Source organism: Triturus cristatus, chromosome 2_1 (genome assembly GCF_964204655.1).
Source record: "Triturus cristatus chromosome 2_1, aTriCri1.1, whole genome shotgun sequence".
NCBI classification, from domain to species: domain Eukaryota; kingdom Metazoa; phylum Chordata; class Amphibia; order Caudata; family Salamandridae; genus Triturus; species Triturus cristatus.
In genome coordinates, this window is record NC_140581.1 from 115,220,636 (window position 1) to 115,236,415 (window position 15,780).

The 15,780-nt window shown below is 44.3% G+C and overlaps 1 protein-coding gene across 1 annotated transcript in view; it reads left to right on the top strand.

Annotated features, from left to right (window-relative positions):
- Positions 1 to 251: 251 nt before the first annotated feature.
- LOC146863850 (E3 ubiquitin-protein ligase TRIM39-like) overlaps positions 252 to 15,780 on the top strand; it is a 107,179-nt gene continuing 91,650 nt past the window's right edge. The window contains exon 1 of the mRNA XM_085628457.1: positions 252 to 1,080. Coding sequence (XP_085484583.1) covers positions 667 to 1,080 — 414 coding nt within the window. The 5' untranslated portion in view covers positions 252 to 666. The remainder of the gene's footprint in view (positions 1,081 to 15,780) is intronic.

The window sequence follows — 15,780 nt, forward strand, 5'->3', positions numbered from 1 at the left end:
ATTATCGTTTTTATAAGCACGTGACGTCTCTACTACTAATATCTCTATCAGTATGAACTCATTTTGTATCTTTGCAATCAGTTTTATGTCACGTTTGGGCTCTCTCTGTCGCCTGTTATAAAAACTTAAATATAATGCGTAACTATGGTGTTTGATGGTCTTTTTAAACATATATTTTGGACACACTTCAAATAGGCGCTGTCTGTAAATGTGAGTTCCACTCCCTGCCTCCTCTGCTCGCGCCTTCTGAGGAAACGAAATCGAAACTGGAAACCTGGATGTCATCGCCGGTGCCCCGGCTCTCTTCGCTCACATCTGCCCGGCTCGCTGCCCCGCTCGCTGCCGGCTCTCGTCACGTTCAGGGCTTCTCTTCAGCCTGCTCTGTCCAGCTCCCTGCTTCCTCCTGCCCGCTCTCTGCTGTTACTCCGTTCCATGCTTCTGCCTGGGGTGCACTCTGCCCGGCTCTCCCTGCCCGGCTCTCTCTACGGCTTTCTGCCCCGCTCCCTGCCTGGCTCTCTAACCTCCCTGCCCGGCTCTCTGCCCAAGTCTTAGTTTCTTTCTCCCTGTCTCCCTCTCTGTTCGACTTTCTTGCCCTACTCCCTGCCCCTTCTGTGCTCCGCTCTGTCCCGCATTGGCCCCGCTTTGTGCCCCACTCCCTGCCGGGCCATGGCTGAAGCAAACCCCGTGGAGCACCTGATGGAAGAGACCAGATGCGCCATCTGTCTGGACTACTACACAGACCCGGTGACCACGCAGTGCGGGCACAACTTCTGCCGCCGCTGCCTCGTCCGATGCTGGGCAGGAGTGGCCTCAAACTTCCCCTGCCCCGAGTGCAGGAAGGCGTCACCCAAGGGTGCCCTGAGCTCCAACCGGCAGCTGGCCAACATTGTGCAGATCGCCAAGGACTTCTGCCAGCAGGCGGCGCAGCTGCGGGTGGAGGGGGAGTGCGGCCGGCACGGCGAGAAGCTGCGGCTCTTCTGTAAGAAGGAGGAGACGGCCATCTGTGTGGTGTGCAGAGAGTCCAGGGAGCACCGGTCCCACGAGGCGGTGCCCCTGGAAGAGGCGGCCCTGGAGTACAAGGTAAAGAGAATATGCACCCAGCTCACAGTGTGCGGCGTAGGCGCTCGCTCCATCCACCCATCCATTCATCCATCCACCTGCCCACCTGTCCATCCACCCATTCATCCGCCAGCTGCCCACCTGTCCATCCACCCGCCCACCCATCCATCCACCTACTCCCCATCCATCCACCCGTCATCCATCCATCCATCCATCCACCCACCCGCCATCCATCCATCTCTCCACCCATCCACCCAACATCCATTTATCCTCCCGCCCTTCCACCCATCCATCCACCCTCCCACCATCCATCCATCAACCGTCCATCCATCCACCCCATCCATACCCATCCACCCCCATCCATACCCATCCACCCACCCTTCCTTCCTCTAACTCACCCACCCATCCATCTTATTCCATTCGTCCACATATCATCACATTTCATCTATCCATCAGACACCCATTCATTAATCGCCATGCTCCATTTATCTACCCATCACCATATCATATCCAATCATATATCACTTTATTCCATCCATCCATCCCCACTCATGTACCCATCCGCCCATTCATCCATCTTAGTCCATTCGTCCACTTGTTTCATCTCTCCGTCAGACACCCATTCATCCATCGCCTTCTTAGATTCATCCACCCATCACCCTACTGCATCCATTCATATATCACTTTATTCCATCCATCCATCTCTCGGCCATTCATTCATCACCTTGTTCCATTCTTTCACTCATCAACTTACTGCATCCCTCACCTTACTCTATCCATCCCCCCAAACATTCACCATCTTATTCCGTTCGCCCACCCATCATCGTATTGCCTTCATTCAACCCTCTCTTCATCCATGTTCATTCATTCCCCACCCCATTCCACTCCTCCTCCTGCTCTGCTGCTTACATCCATTCATTGACTTATTCATTCATTCTCCTGTCATCCATTCATTCATTCACCACCCTATTCCATTCATCCTCCTGCTCTGCTGCTTACATCCATTCATTGACTTATTCATTCATTCTTCTGTCATCCATTAATTCATCACCTTATCCCATCAGTCCTTCAATTTATCACATGTAATGCTTGATGTACCAAGGTTTTTAGCATTCGCAAACCCTCCGAATCGGTAAATCAGAGGGTTTGCAAACGCTAAAACCCTTTTTCCTATGTACTAAACTCCTTCAGGTTTTCGAAAAAGTGTCTCCGAATTGCTAAATATTTACCTTTTTAGTTGGAAGGGGCTACTTCCAAATACTGAATTGTTATGTTATGTATCAATGTTTTGTGATGCAATCCGGTCGCAAAACAATATTTTGCAGGCCCTCCAAAGGAAGTGGTAACCCTTCAAAGGAAGTGGTAACCCTTCAAAGGACGTGGTAACCCTTCAAAGGAAGCGGTAACCCTTCAAAGGAAGTGGTAACCCATTTGTAATATAAGAAAGGGTCTCTAAGTAAATGTGAAAAAAAGGTTTTCGAGGAGGCAGTGGTGCATGCAGGGCCGGCTTTAGCGCTGGTGGCGCCCTGTGCGACAATGTTTGTTGGCACCCCCCCATGACTACCTCTGCCACGGATTCTCTCACTAACACCCTTTAACAGTCTCCATGACCACACTCTCTCAGATGCATTGAATTAGTTATATAGCGCCACTCATACCAGTGTAGGGTGTCCAAGCACTTTGCATCACACACACATTACACAGAGACAATCAATCATAGGTGTATAAATCAGTGTATAGGAAATGTTACATAAGCCAAAGGACTAAAAGTGTAGGGGTCACATGTCATCCATACTGGTAGGCAGTATAGTTTAAGAGTGCTTGGTGTGGAGAAGCACACACACAGAGTCGAAAAAGAAACAGCATAGTTGGGACTTCTCTTTAACAATAAGAATCGATTTCTAGTCAAATCAACCCTTTATGCAACATTAATCAATGTTCTAATAATGTATACTTTGCAGTGTGTATGCAGTTCTAGGGTGAAACTTAATAGCTCACTGTTCTATATTAGGACTTTAAGTTATAAATTGCAAGTAACAAAAGGATGTCTCTTTTGAAAGCAGTAACCTGCAAGATCTGTTTACATCATACGCACTCTGTAATCTACGTGGTAAACGTTCTTTGCAGCAGGCACATTAACCCTCTGCACTAACTTCACCTAAATCAAAACCTCAACTATACAAAACGCTGATCTCCCTCCAGAAAGATAGTTAATCACACGAGTTATCTTGACATTTATGTGAGGCCGGAGGAAAGAAACGCTGCAGCAGGTGCTTCAAAAGCATAATAAACTTTCAAACACGGCGCCCCCAGGAAGCCAGCACCCGGTGCGGTGGCACCGGCCGCACCGCCCTAAAGCCGGCCCTGGGTGCATATCATCGCTTCTTCCTCTTGAGCGAACAAACAGGAGGCTTTTTTTTTAAAAACACAATCCCTATATTATTATTATTATTAATATTATTATTCTTAAGAAACTTGTAGCGCACAGCGACCCCTGGGGGTTTCCCAGCGCTGAGCGGAAGTAGGGCGAAGTCAAAGAGATCTGAATAGAGAGTTGGAAGAGCCGGGCCTTTAAACCAGAGGAAATGCCTGAAGGGATGTTGAATCTCTCAAAGAAGCTGGGAGGGGATTCCACTTTTGTGGTCCTAAATAGGAGAAAGAGCGACTTTAATGCGGGACAGCCAGAGTTTTGGTACAGTGAACCGAGTCTGCACAGATGATCTCAGGGGACGGGAAGAGTGGTAGAGGTGGACCAAGTCCAAAAAGTATTTGGGGGCAATTTCCGATTTAACCTTAAACACGTAGCATCATGCTTTAAACTTGATACGGTTCGGCACAGTGCGCCAACGCAGCTCGCGAAGAAGGCTGGAGGCAGCGGTAACATTGGGTGATCGATGAAGAAGCCTGGCGGCTGCATTCTGCTCAGGTTCGCCTCGATGGATAGTTGATTTATTGGCTCCCAAGTACAACACGTTGCCGTAATCCAGTCTAGAAACAACAAGGGCCTGGATCACCGTCCTCTGTGCGGAGAAGGGAGTAAGCTACAGGATCCTTTTTAGCCCTTTGAGTACTGCGAAGCAGGTAGGCGCCACCTTGGCCACTTGTTTCATGGATAGCGACTCATCCACAATGAACCCCAGATTCTTAACACTGCCTGAAGGAGTAGGAGGTGCTCCTAGCTGGGCGGGCCTGTGACGTGGTCCCCAGAGATCGGGCCTTTCACCCAGAATCATGACTTCTGTTTTGTCCCCATTGAGCTTGAGCAAGTTATTTTGCATCCAGAGAGAAATCTTGCTCAAACCAAAACGGAGATCAGATGGCCCGTGTCCCTGCACAGAGAAACTAATCTGAGTGTCATCAGCGTAGGAGAAGAGAGGCTGCCCGTAGGTTTCAACCACCTCTGTCAAAGGTCGGATGTAAATGTTAAATAGCAGTGGGCCCAGCACTGAGCCCTGTGGGACTCCAGAGGGAAAACATGGGAATTTGACCTAGAAGAGGAGAAGAAAACCTGAAAGGATCAGAACTTAAGAAAGGAGCGAAACCACTCCAGTGGTTTCCATCAAGACCCAGCGCCAGCAGCTCACCCAGAAGTATACGGTGAGACACCGTGTCAAGGGCAGCGCTAAGATCTAATAGGATGAGTGCCGCTGTTTCTCCCTCATCTAAGCGTTGCCTTAGCATCTTGGTTATCTCAAGATTCTGTAGAGAAACTGACCCTAAAGCCAGACTGGGAAGCATGAAGGAAATTCTGGGTTTCCACAAAAGAGGTGCAGGTGGCTATTGACATGTTTCTCCAGAATTTTTGAAAAGCTAGGAAGTAAGGAGATAGGACGGAAATTGGAAGGATTAATAAAGTCCAGGTTCACTTTCTTGAGAAGGGGGAAGACCATCGCATGTTTCCATTTCTGGGGGAACACCCCTTCATTCAGAGAGGCATTGAGAAGATCCATAATCATGGATAGTATTGAGGGATCCCGCTGGCGCAACAAGTGTGGAGGAAGAGGATCAAGGGGAGAGCCTGATTTAATGGAGTGAAGATTGCGGTTAAAAGACATAATATCTAAAGGGTGCCAGGTATTCATTTTGGGCGGTGGGCTCACATTAGGCTGGAAATCAGATACCTTAGTAAGAGCGAGGTTCGGCCTGATTGTAGCTGGCTCGGCCTCCTCCAATTGCACTCTCTGTAAGTAATTGCTAGACAGTTGAGAGTGTACATTTGCAACTTTTTTAATGAAAAAAGGGCAAGTTCCTCCATTTAGTGTGGGAGAGATGGGGGGGGGGGAAGTTAACGACTTCCAAGTGTCCGATAGTTCCTTCACCACCTTATAGAGAGTTTTAGCATAGTTTTGGGCCTCTAGAATCTTTTGAGAATAGAAATCAGCACGGAGAGATTTACAGAGGCCGTGATATTTTCTTAGAGCTGCTTTATAGTTAGTTTTGGGGTCTTCTATATAGATTTCCTCCAAAGTCTTTCGAGGACCTTGCATTGTTTGTTCTCGAATTTTAGCATTTTGTTGAACCAAGGAGCAGGAGACAGGTGTCATCCCGAACACTTTACTGAGACCGGGAGACATTTATCCACAGCTCCCATAGGCCAGTTATGAACAAGCTCCTGGTCCACGATCAATAGTTGTTTGAGGTCGTGTATAGTGTCATGAAGTACAGAGCAAAATGGGCCACATTCAAAAAAAGAAGTTTGCTTCATTAAAAAGCAATCACATACATGGCAGTCCGTTGACCCCAGCAAGCCACCACCTTTGTGATGTTAGCAAATCATAGTAGGTCGCAATTTGTGACCAACTACATTAATATTCATGAGGTTGGTTGGATTTCGACCTACTACGATCCGTTTTTTTATGAACCGCCCTACGAGTACACAGCTCGATTCACAAAATAACACGTTTGGCGCTAAAATACTAATTGTGACCAGTATTTTGTGACCAATGTCTAGTACATCTGTCCCATAGTGCCTAATTTAGAATTGGTGTATGTGGGACATCCACCTAAAAGAAACGGATGCCCCATCCTCCCTATTTATAGTGTATCGGGCCTCTATGGACTCTAAATAGGGCACACACGATATCCGCCTCTTTTTGGCAGTTGTTCGGCATCTGCTAAATTTGAAATAAGGCCATCTACTATTCATTGAATCGTAAAGCACCCTGCACTGCAGAATCCTTTCTCCCGCTGATGTTTATACCGCAACTCACTCTGTCAGATAGTAATTGTCGTCAAAATCCACAAATCAAAGCAAAGAATGAGGTTCATGTTAATACAATCTGTTTGTACATGCTATCAAGATTCACTAACAAAATAACCATCGTTTTCCTGTCTACACCCTTACCAAACTAAACTTAAAAACCACTTATTGTATTTATTAGCAGTTTTAAATGGCATGGACCTTACGACATGGATTTGAGAGCGCGTTACAGAGTAAGATAAAATTTGGTTGTACAAGGATGTGCAGTCAGTAACGCATACATACATATGGCGCTTTAAGTGGGGCGGGTCCTTCCAGGTCTCATACCTGTACAATTTAAAAACTGACTTTGAAACAGGTCCCTATAGAGGCCTATATTTATGTTCCTAAGTTCAAAGTCAAAATATTCTGATTGATTTCTGAACAATGTGTGTCTCTACTAATGCATGCAACATATGACTCTTGTATAATCACCTCCAGGTGTCTGGGTGAGTTCACGTTATGGGTGGTTGCTTATGACTGGGCAAGAGTTATAGATGTGTAGTTGAACCTGAAGGCAGTGTTTTGGGTTGGAGATGGAACCCTGGTGTCGGGGAATGTACAGTCGAGGAATGTTGGGGTTGGAGGATTCGGGGGACAGACGGTTAGAAAGACGGGTATCCTTGATATGATGTACTGGTGGCCTCTACGAGTGTACTTGTTAATAAATACACTTACCTTCTGCCCTGAGAAACATCTTCTTTTCATAGTGTGATTTTTTTCACATAGCCTACCAGTGGGGCATAAAGGCGTTCAGACTTAATGCTCATACAATCCTTGGCCTTTCTGCAGAGCACACAGTGTGACAGTCAAATATGTGGCATATGAAAGTGTGATGAAGGTATACACAGCTGCTAAAATATTGACAGCCTCAAAGGAAAGAAAGAGCGCAGACAGATGAGACAGCGAGGTGATGCAAGTACCTACATGTGATGCAGGCGGTCAAAGTTAAGAGACAGTGATAAAGAAGAAGCTCTAGGGGCCTTTCCCATCATTCATCTGCACAGGAAGTGACCTCATTGGATTTCCCATCATTCATTTTTACAGGAAGTGACATCACTGGATTTCCCATCATCCATCTGCACAGGAAGTGACATCACTGGTTTCTTGTCCAAACCGTCTTTAAAAGAAGAAACTAAATAGAGAACTCATTTCCATTAACCATCTTCACAAAAGGTGACATCACTGTATTTCATATCATGCATCTGCTCTGGAAGTGACATTACTGGATATTTCCGTCATCCATCTGCACATGAAGTGACATCACTCCTCCCCCTTCAAGGACCTGCTTAATGGCAGGCGCCCACACCCGGCCGTGGCCAGCACAAAGAACCCTGGTCCTCCCCCTCCCACCACTATCTTCTTGTGACCCTCTGCTCCCTCAACCCCTGCAGTCACTCCGTACACTGCTGCCTCACTACACCACACAACACAACACTGAAGGAGTGTTCTCACAGGTTTTCATCCACTTACCCACACCCAACACTCCGTGCACCCGTATAAACACCACCCAACACCCCACTCACTCTCCTACAGTCCTGCAACAACCCACACAACACTCTACACCCGCTTGCATGCTCCTTAACACACGATTACGCACAAAACACCCCACAGAGATCTGGGACCTGTTGCCGGACAATGACCCAGACCTACTTTTCCCCACACCTGACATTGCCACAGCCACAGCTAAAAGTTGGCCAGGTAAAACAGATTTCACACGCCTGGAGGCAGAATCACCATTATCCACAAGACCCCCATCAGCTGCACCACCTCCACAGACATGTCATATTCCAACATGGTACACCTGTTGTTCAAGATCTAGATCACAGCCAACTTCATCCTAAGCAGCATTCTCATCTACAGACCACAGGTACCATGCACCAACTTCATCAACGCCTTCACAGACTTTGTCGCACCACTCGCCCTCAAGGGTTGGACCTGTTCTCCGGAGGAAGAGAGTTTCAGATTTTTGGTGCAATTCTGTAAAAGTCTTGATTGTAGGTTTTCTTTTTGGTGAATTTTTGTAGCTTAAGTAGAAGGAAGCTTGTGCTTCAGGAAGGTTTGTTTTCACCCGATAGAGTCAGTTCCTGGGCCAGGTAAGTTGGAGTTTTCTGGTGAAGAGCTTTATGGGTCAGACAGGCCAATTTCAGATGGATACTAGACTCATAGGGTAGCCAATTCAATGATAGGAAGTCAGGGGTTATATGATCCCTTTTTGAGTCAGTGATGAGCCTCGCTGCCACAGTCAAGGTACCTTTCAGCGGTGCAAGTTTAATGTTCAGAAGGCGCACAAGGGGGGCAGTACCATAGTCTAATTTGGATATTGCAAGGGCTCAAACCGCTGTTTTGAGATCTGAAGTTGGATGGAAAGGTTTTAGTTTTCTTAATGCTTGTAGTTGATGGTTAGCTCCTCTGGTGCAGGCACTGATTTGAATTTTCATGGAGAGGTTGTTGTCCAGAATTATTCCTAAAGATTTAGCTAAGTCAATGATGTGTGGGGTACAGTGCAAGGCAGTAAGATGTGGGGTCCAGTCTTTGATACTAGGGTAGATACTGGGCAGTGAGTTTGAGGTAGTTACGAATCAACCTGCGTTGAGTTTTTGAAAGGGTACTGAGGATGCTGATGTCTTCGGAAGAGGTTAATCTTCGTGTAGAGTTGAGTAACATCTGAATACATGTGGTAGGAGATGTGTGAGAGTTTGAGGATTTGGGTCAGGAGCTCCATTTACAGGCTAAACTGAGAAGGGGAGAGAGTAGAAACTTGGGGCATGCCAACTTTAACAGGGGAATGATCGGATAGTGCGTAGTTGATTAGGATACACTGAGATCTATTGTGTAGGAATGAGAAGGATCATTTTTAAACATGGTACTGGAGAGTCCCATCCTGTGTTCTAATAGGTTCAGAAGATTTCCATGATTTTCAATGTTGCATGCAGCTTACAGGTCAAGTAAAATTAGTAAGCAAGATTTGTTCTGATCAAGTGAGCGTAAAGCATTGTCAACAATGTGTACCAGGGCAGTTTCGGCGCTATGGTCCAGTCTGAAACCAGATTGACACTGGTCAAGGAGTCGGAATTGCTTGATATGATTGCGAAGCTGTAGGTGCACACATTTTTCCAGCAGTTTGGATTTTGGCAATATTTAGCAGCAACTTCCACAAATGTACCTTACATACCTCACCAAATGCCCCCCGACCTAACCACATTGCCCAACATCATCCCAGAAGAAACCACTGCCATTGGTAAGTCCGGCCATTGAAGGACCCCGTGGGTCCCCTGCACGTACCACGCCAACTGCAGAGAACTGCAACCCATCAGTGCCATGCTCACACCCATTCTGAATGCCTCCATCTATTCTTCGACCTTTCCAGATGCTTGCAAACATGCAACTGTCCTCCCATTGCTGAAGAAATCCTCCGTGGACCCTTCAACGCTCACCAAATAAAGACTGATCTTTTCACCAAAGGTCTTAGAGAAAATCACCAGCAGATGCCTCACTGAATACCTCAATGATCATCACCATGGATGATATCCACATGACTATGGATGGAGGAAATACGGCGGCCCTCATCCACCATGGCATCGGAATCCAAAGACACGCATTTCAACTGACTAGAAGGACCCAGTCAGTCAGCCTGGCACTGTATACCTTGGGCACCCTAGACCTCATCTGTGGAGTTCCACAAGGATCCCTCCTGAGCCTGACCTTCTTCAATGCATAGATAATCCCTCTAACCAGCATCATCTGCTCTCACAACATCAATGTCCTCTTGTATGCCGATTATACACACCTCATTCTCTCCTTCACAGACCAGACTTCCAGACCCAGATGCCTGCATGACTGAAATCGCCCACCTGATGGACCAGCTGTCTGAAGCTGAACACTTTCAAGACTGAAATCGTGATCTTCGGGAAGAGTACTTCTCAATGAGACTCCACCTGGTGGCCAACAGAGCTAGGACCGGCATTCACCCCCACCACCCACCCCAAGAACCTCAGAATCATCATTGACAGCAAACTCAACATGACAACCCAAGTCAACTCTGTCACCGCCTCATTCTTCCATACTCGAAGTTGCTGAGGAAGATTTTCATAAGGCTGCCAATCAGCACCCAAAAAACCATCACAAGCAAGCTGGACTATTGTAACACCCTTTATGCTGGGATCATCAAACATCTTTCCAAAAGGCTGCAGGTTATTCAGAACTCGGCAGCCAGAATCACCATCAACTTCCCACACCACACACCTGAAGGAGCTTCACTGGCTCCCGATTCACAAACAAGCACAATTTAAACTCCTCACCCACATTCAAGGCATTACATAACACTGGCCTCAACATTCACATCTGCTTTTCCAATCCTTCCAGATACCTCCGTTCATCCGGACTCCTACTTACACACATCCCACGTATTCGGAAAACTAGATCCAGCAGTCGACCCTTCTCCGACATCGCTCCTAAAGCATGGAATGACCTGCCAATACACATAAGAGCCTCCTCCTCAGTTCTTGAATTCTGCAAGAAAATGAAGGCCTGACTTTTCAAGTAGTCCCACTAGGCCGAGGTTTGACTAGACTCACACCTGCTCTGCTCCAGATTGCCCTTCCAAATGATAGTGCGCTCAAAAAATCTGCATAACATAATGTATGAGATGTGCAGATGGAGGATTCCAGAATGATGTGGGGAGAACCAAGATCTAGGTGGCTAATAGAATGAGTGATTGCCTGGTAAAGTAGTGTAAAGGGGGTAAAGGAAAGATTGAGACACTCCAAAGACCACTCCCTCTGCCACAGATCTTATCAATTGCTTAATTTGTAGTTTCATTTTTTGAGAATATTCAATTTTAATTATTCACAATAGTATCATTACTGTTATGCATTTATCCCACACTGCTAAAAGGCAATGGCAAAACCAATAGGTCTTGCATGTTTGTTTTTGTGTGAAATGTCTGGATTCAATAACAGAAGACTTACCAGTGTTGCATCAATAGGCCACAGTCCGAAAAGCACAAATGTTTATTAAACAATAGAAAAGTCATAAGGTCAGGATAAATTACAACATTTGCTGTTTATTGTGACATCTAAGAGGTCAATGAACTGAGCAGGTGAATCTAAACAAGAGGAGCTGAATTAATTTACATTGCTCAGTGTCACTGGAAGAGTAGTACTTAAAATATTTTTTCTTAAAAGAATTTTAGGCTGGAATTGTTGGGATCTTGGTTAGAAATTGGAATCTCAGAAATGTGCAGCCCTTCTCCCTGTGAAGGACTGGATTAATTGTTTTGAAGATAGGAATTTCCAGAAGTAGGGATTTTTATTGGTTCTCGTTTCAACAAATATTCATTGAAGATTGGTAAGTGCATGGGGTGATGTGTTTTACATGCTTGGTTCCTAGATGCCGCAAGAAGTGTCACTTTAAGCTGTGCTTGATAAATTTGTAAAATCACAGATAGTAGGGAATCCTTGGGGGTCAAGCATGGAGAGTAGTAGGGTTTGCACTACTGATTTGAAGTCATTTTTGGGGGTGTAGAATTTGATAGTTCACAGGAGTCGGGCTAATCTTTGGGTGTTTCTTGCCTCTGCTTTCTTGTGGGCTTGCATGTAGAGTATATTCTTCAGGCTATTGCATAGTGGATTAGTGCAGCAAATGAGCAAGGATTTAGAGTCTATGATAGTCAGTGAGTCAAGCCAAGATTGAAACAGAATTGGGCATTGGAGGTGAGATAAGGTGAACTTTTGATTAGAGGAGGTTCAGTTTGTGATGCGTCAATGTCATCCAGTCTAGAATACCTTCTTTAAATCTGACAAGGGTTGCACTGTCTCCAGGGGAGGTTATTTTAAGGTACAGCTGGGTATTGTCAGCATACGTAGGACTTTGATATCTATTCTATGTGTTTTTTTAAAATGTGGTTGATGGCATGGTGGTCGACTGTATACAATGAAGCAGGAAGGTCTAGCAGGATCAGAAGGCAATAGTCTTCATTATCTAGAAAGCTAGAAATCTTGGTAATTTTTCTAAGTATGGCATTCTCTTTATTGCAACCTGCAATAAATTGTGCATGTATATCACCCTTCAATATATGTTAGTTAAGTTGTGAGGCTACATATCTCTTTATGCCGTTAGTTAGGAGCAGCAGCGATTTTCCAGGGTGAAACTTGTTTAGGTCTATAGGATTTGTGTTAGGTTTTTAGGAGAGAGGTATCACCTCCAAGTGTCAAGTTGTGACTGGCGTCCCCCTGCTTCAGCGATGCATTTATGAGATTCATCTTGTATGAACTATTGAGGTACTTGTGTCTTTTGTGACATCCACTAAAATCTGGTCTGCAAAGTTGGTTGATGGTTTGATATTCTGTATGATCTTGGTCAATTTATTTCGGGAGATCTTTTCAAAGGAAGGATGTCTTAGCTTGTTTCCTGGTTGACGGTTGATGGCTTCAGTCCAGAGTTGCGGTATAAATCATTGAGAGTGAGGTCTTAGTCTTTTTTTATTTCTCTTCAGCTATAATCGTTAGAATGCTCTTCTCTTTTCTTTAGGGTTTTTCATTAAGGGATTTGAGGTTATGGTGGTATCTCGACCGTTTTAAATAATTTCTACGGTCTGTTTTTGTCCCAGTCAATTTCCAATCTGATGAAAGTTATTTATCTACAATACAAAAATTTGTTTTTTAGTTGACTGTACAATCTGAGAAAAGGGTTTCAAAGTCTGTAGTCGTTGATGCTTGGCACCAGATACATTCCAATGCACTGAGGGACTTGCAAGCTTTGTTAAGTTGTTTGGTGTACCTAGTTGCAGAATGCTCCTGCTTTTGTCTTTTAAGCTTTTGATGTACTTGTAGGTCTGGTATCCAATACCACAGAAAATGCCTACCTCAGCAGAGTACTTGAGCAGAGAAGTTCTGGAAGTTTCCCCCAACAGAAATGTCAGGAATTTCCTGACTTCCTGCCCTGGTCCCAGGATGTCTGGGATCACAATAGGCTAGTGTGAAGTTCTTTATGGGTGAGCTGAGGCAGTGTCTCTGAAGTGCAATTGTGACAGGTGACAGCTCCATCCTTCCCATCAAGTCAGGATGGTCATCCTGCAACACCTAGTGCCTCTATTGCATACCCCATCAGGGAGGAATGCACAAAGGCCAACTGCCGTCTACATCTAGTCATGTGACCAAGGAAAGAGGCAGTAGGCATCAAATGATTAGGACAAGAAAATGCCAACTTTCTAAAAGTTAATCAACACAAAGGAGTTCGGCTCAAATGGACAAAGTGCAGGTAGCGCCATGTAGTCGAGAAGAAAGAGGGGTTTTACCTGAACCTTGTTTCACTTTCGGTACACTTATGGTTTACCGTGATGATCAAAACCAATTATTTTATTTGACCAAGTTTTTATTTTCCTTTTTTACTTATCTAAATTCGTTTTGTTTTTTCGAAAATTCATTCAATTACAAAAAAAGACACACAAACATATTACCAACTTTCTATTACAAAAATCATAAAAAATCGATCATAAAATCAATAATACATGAATCAATCACATTAATGACAATGAAGAAGGATTGTTCACGATTTATTCTGCCTTTTAGATTTCTTCGAATATTCTCTATTTAGAAGCAGCTCTTCTCTGTAGTTTATTTAAAATACCGCGTGTCTTTGTTAAACGTAGCCTCTCAACAGTGTCTCTCTCCAATTGATGACTGGCAGTGAATCACCAGCTGCTTCTAAATAGAGAAGTTTTGAAGAAATCAAAAAGGCAGAATAAATCGTGAACAATCATTCTCCTTGCCAGACACTCTGCTGTATACCGACGGTACTGAGATTGATCCCTTCAAGCAGGGAATACATTTTATCTCTGCAGGTTTCTCCAAAAAAGATTCCAAATCGCCCGAAGAATAATTAATATCTTCCCGCCAGATACCACCGCACACAGAAGTTAAGTGCAATGAATTAAGAAGCCCCGATGAGAGTCCTTGTATTTGTAGCCTAGGACTTGAAACGCGTTGATTAGAAGTTATGCTGATCATTTGACTGATTAATTAATTGCACCCAATATTTTTTTTTTATTGTTTTGTTGTTAGTAATGTGGTGTTGTTGTATTGTTTATTGTCATTAATGTGATTAATTCATGTATTATTGATTGCATGATCGATTCTTTATGATTTTTGTATAGAAAGTTAGTAATATGTTTGTCTTTTTTTGTAATTGAATGAATTTTTGAAAAAAACAAAATGAATTTAGATAAGTAAAAAAGGAAAATAAAAACTTGGTCTAATAAAATAATTGGCTTTGATCATCATGGTAAACCATAAGTGTACCAAAAGTGAAACAAACTTTCTAAAAGTGGCATTTTCAGAATTGTGATTTAAAATCCAACTTTACCATTTAAGAAGATTTTGAATTCCAATTCATTAGACACCCAGCATGGCATTTCCTTCTCCCTAACAAAAGTTACCAGTTATAAAATGTAAAAAAGGAACCCAATGTTATCATATGGGAGAGATAGTCTTCACAGTAGTGAAAAACACATATATGAGTTTCCAATACCAGGACATGTAAGACTTAAAAGTACTTGTCCAGTGTTTTCAATACAATGCACCATGCCCTATGGACTGTTTAGAGCCTAACCTAGTAGTAATTTATATGTATAAAATGGGAGTTTTAGGCTTGGCAAAGGGGTTATTTGACATTTGAACTGGCAGTTTAAAACTGTGTACAGGCTGTAATGCCAGGCATTCCGACATTGGAGAGCGCTGGCCGCAGAGTTTTGAGCAAAATTTGGGACCCGGCATTTATTCTTTTATAGCCCTCCATAGTGGGCTTTACCTGCCATTAAAGACCCGCTCCAGCGTTAAAGGCCCGTGCCGAATGTAAGGGGCCTTTAACAAAGGCGTGGGTCTTTAATGGCTGGTATAGCCCGATACGGAGGGCTGAAAGGCAATTAGAATATTTCGCCCATAGTGGGCAGAATGTTTTAAGTAGTTGAACAAAGGTCTCACAGAGCCCAAGGGGGTTACAATCCTCTCGGGCTCTGTGCGGTCTTTGTTCACAGCAACAGCTGTGAACAAAGGCAAACATTGGAATGTTGGTGCTCCGGGCTTTTACCAGCCATTGGAAGCCTGGAGCACTCAATTGTCTTCAACGGAGCTCCCAGAATTCCAATGTTCTAATAATTTTTATCTAGCAGTGGTTTAAATAGTATAGTTTCTCAACTATGTGTCTCGGGTTCAGGGCCTTTAACGACTGGTACAGCCTTCTGCAGTGAGCTAGAATATTTCACTGCCTTTCATTGAGCAACAGTGTAATAATAACAAATCCCTGTTTTAATCAGGGGCTGGCAAAGTACCAGAGATGTTACTGGTACAGTAGTTTAAATGTCCCCGTTCCTTAGCTAGTGTACATCTAACTGATATGTAAGTATTAACTGGAAAACCGCCTAAAAATTCATTTTGTACTTTTCTGATCTATGTTGACTTATGTAATTAGGACTGTAAGGACTC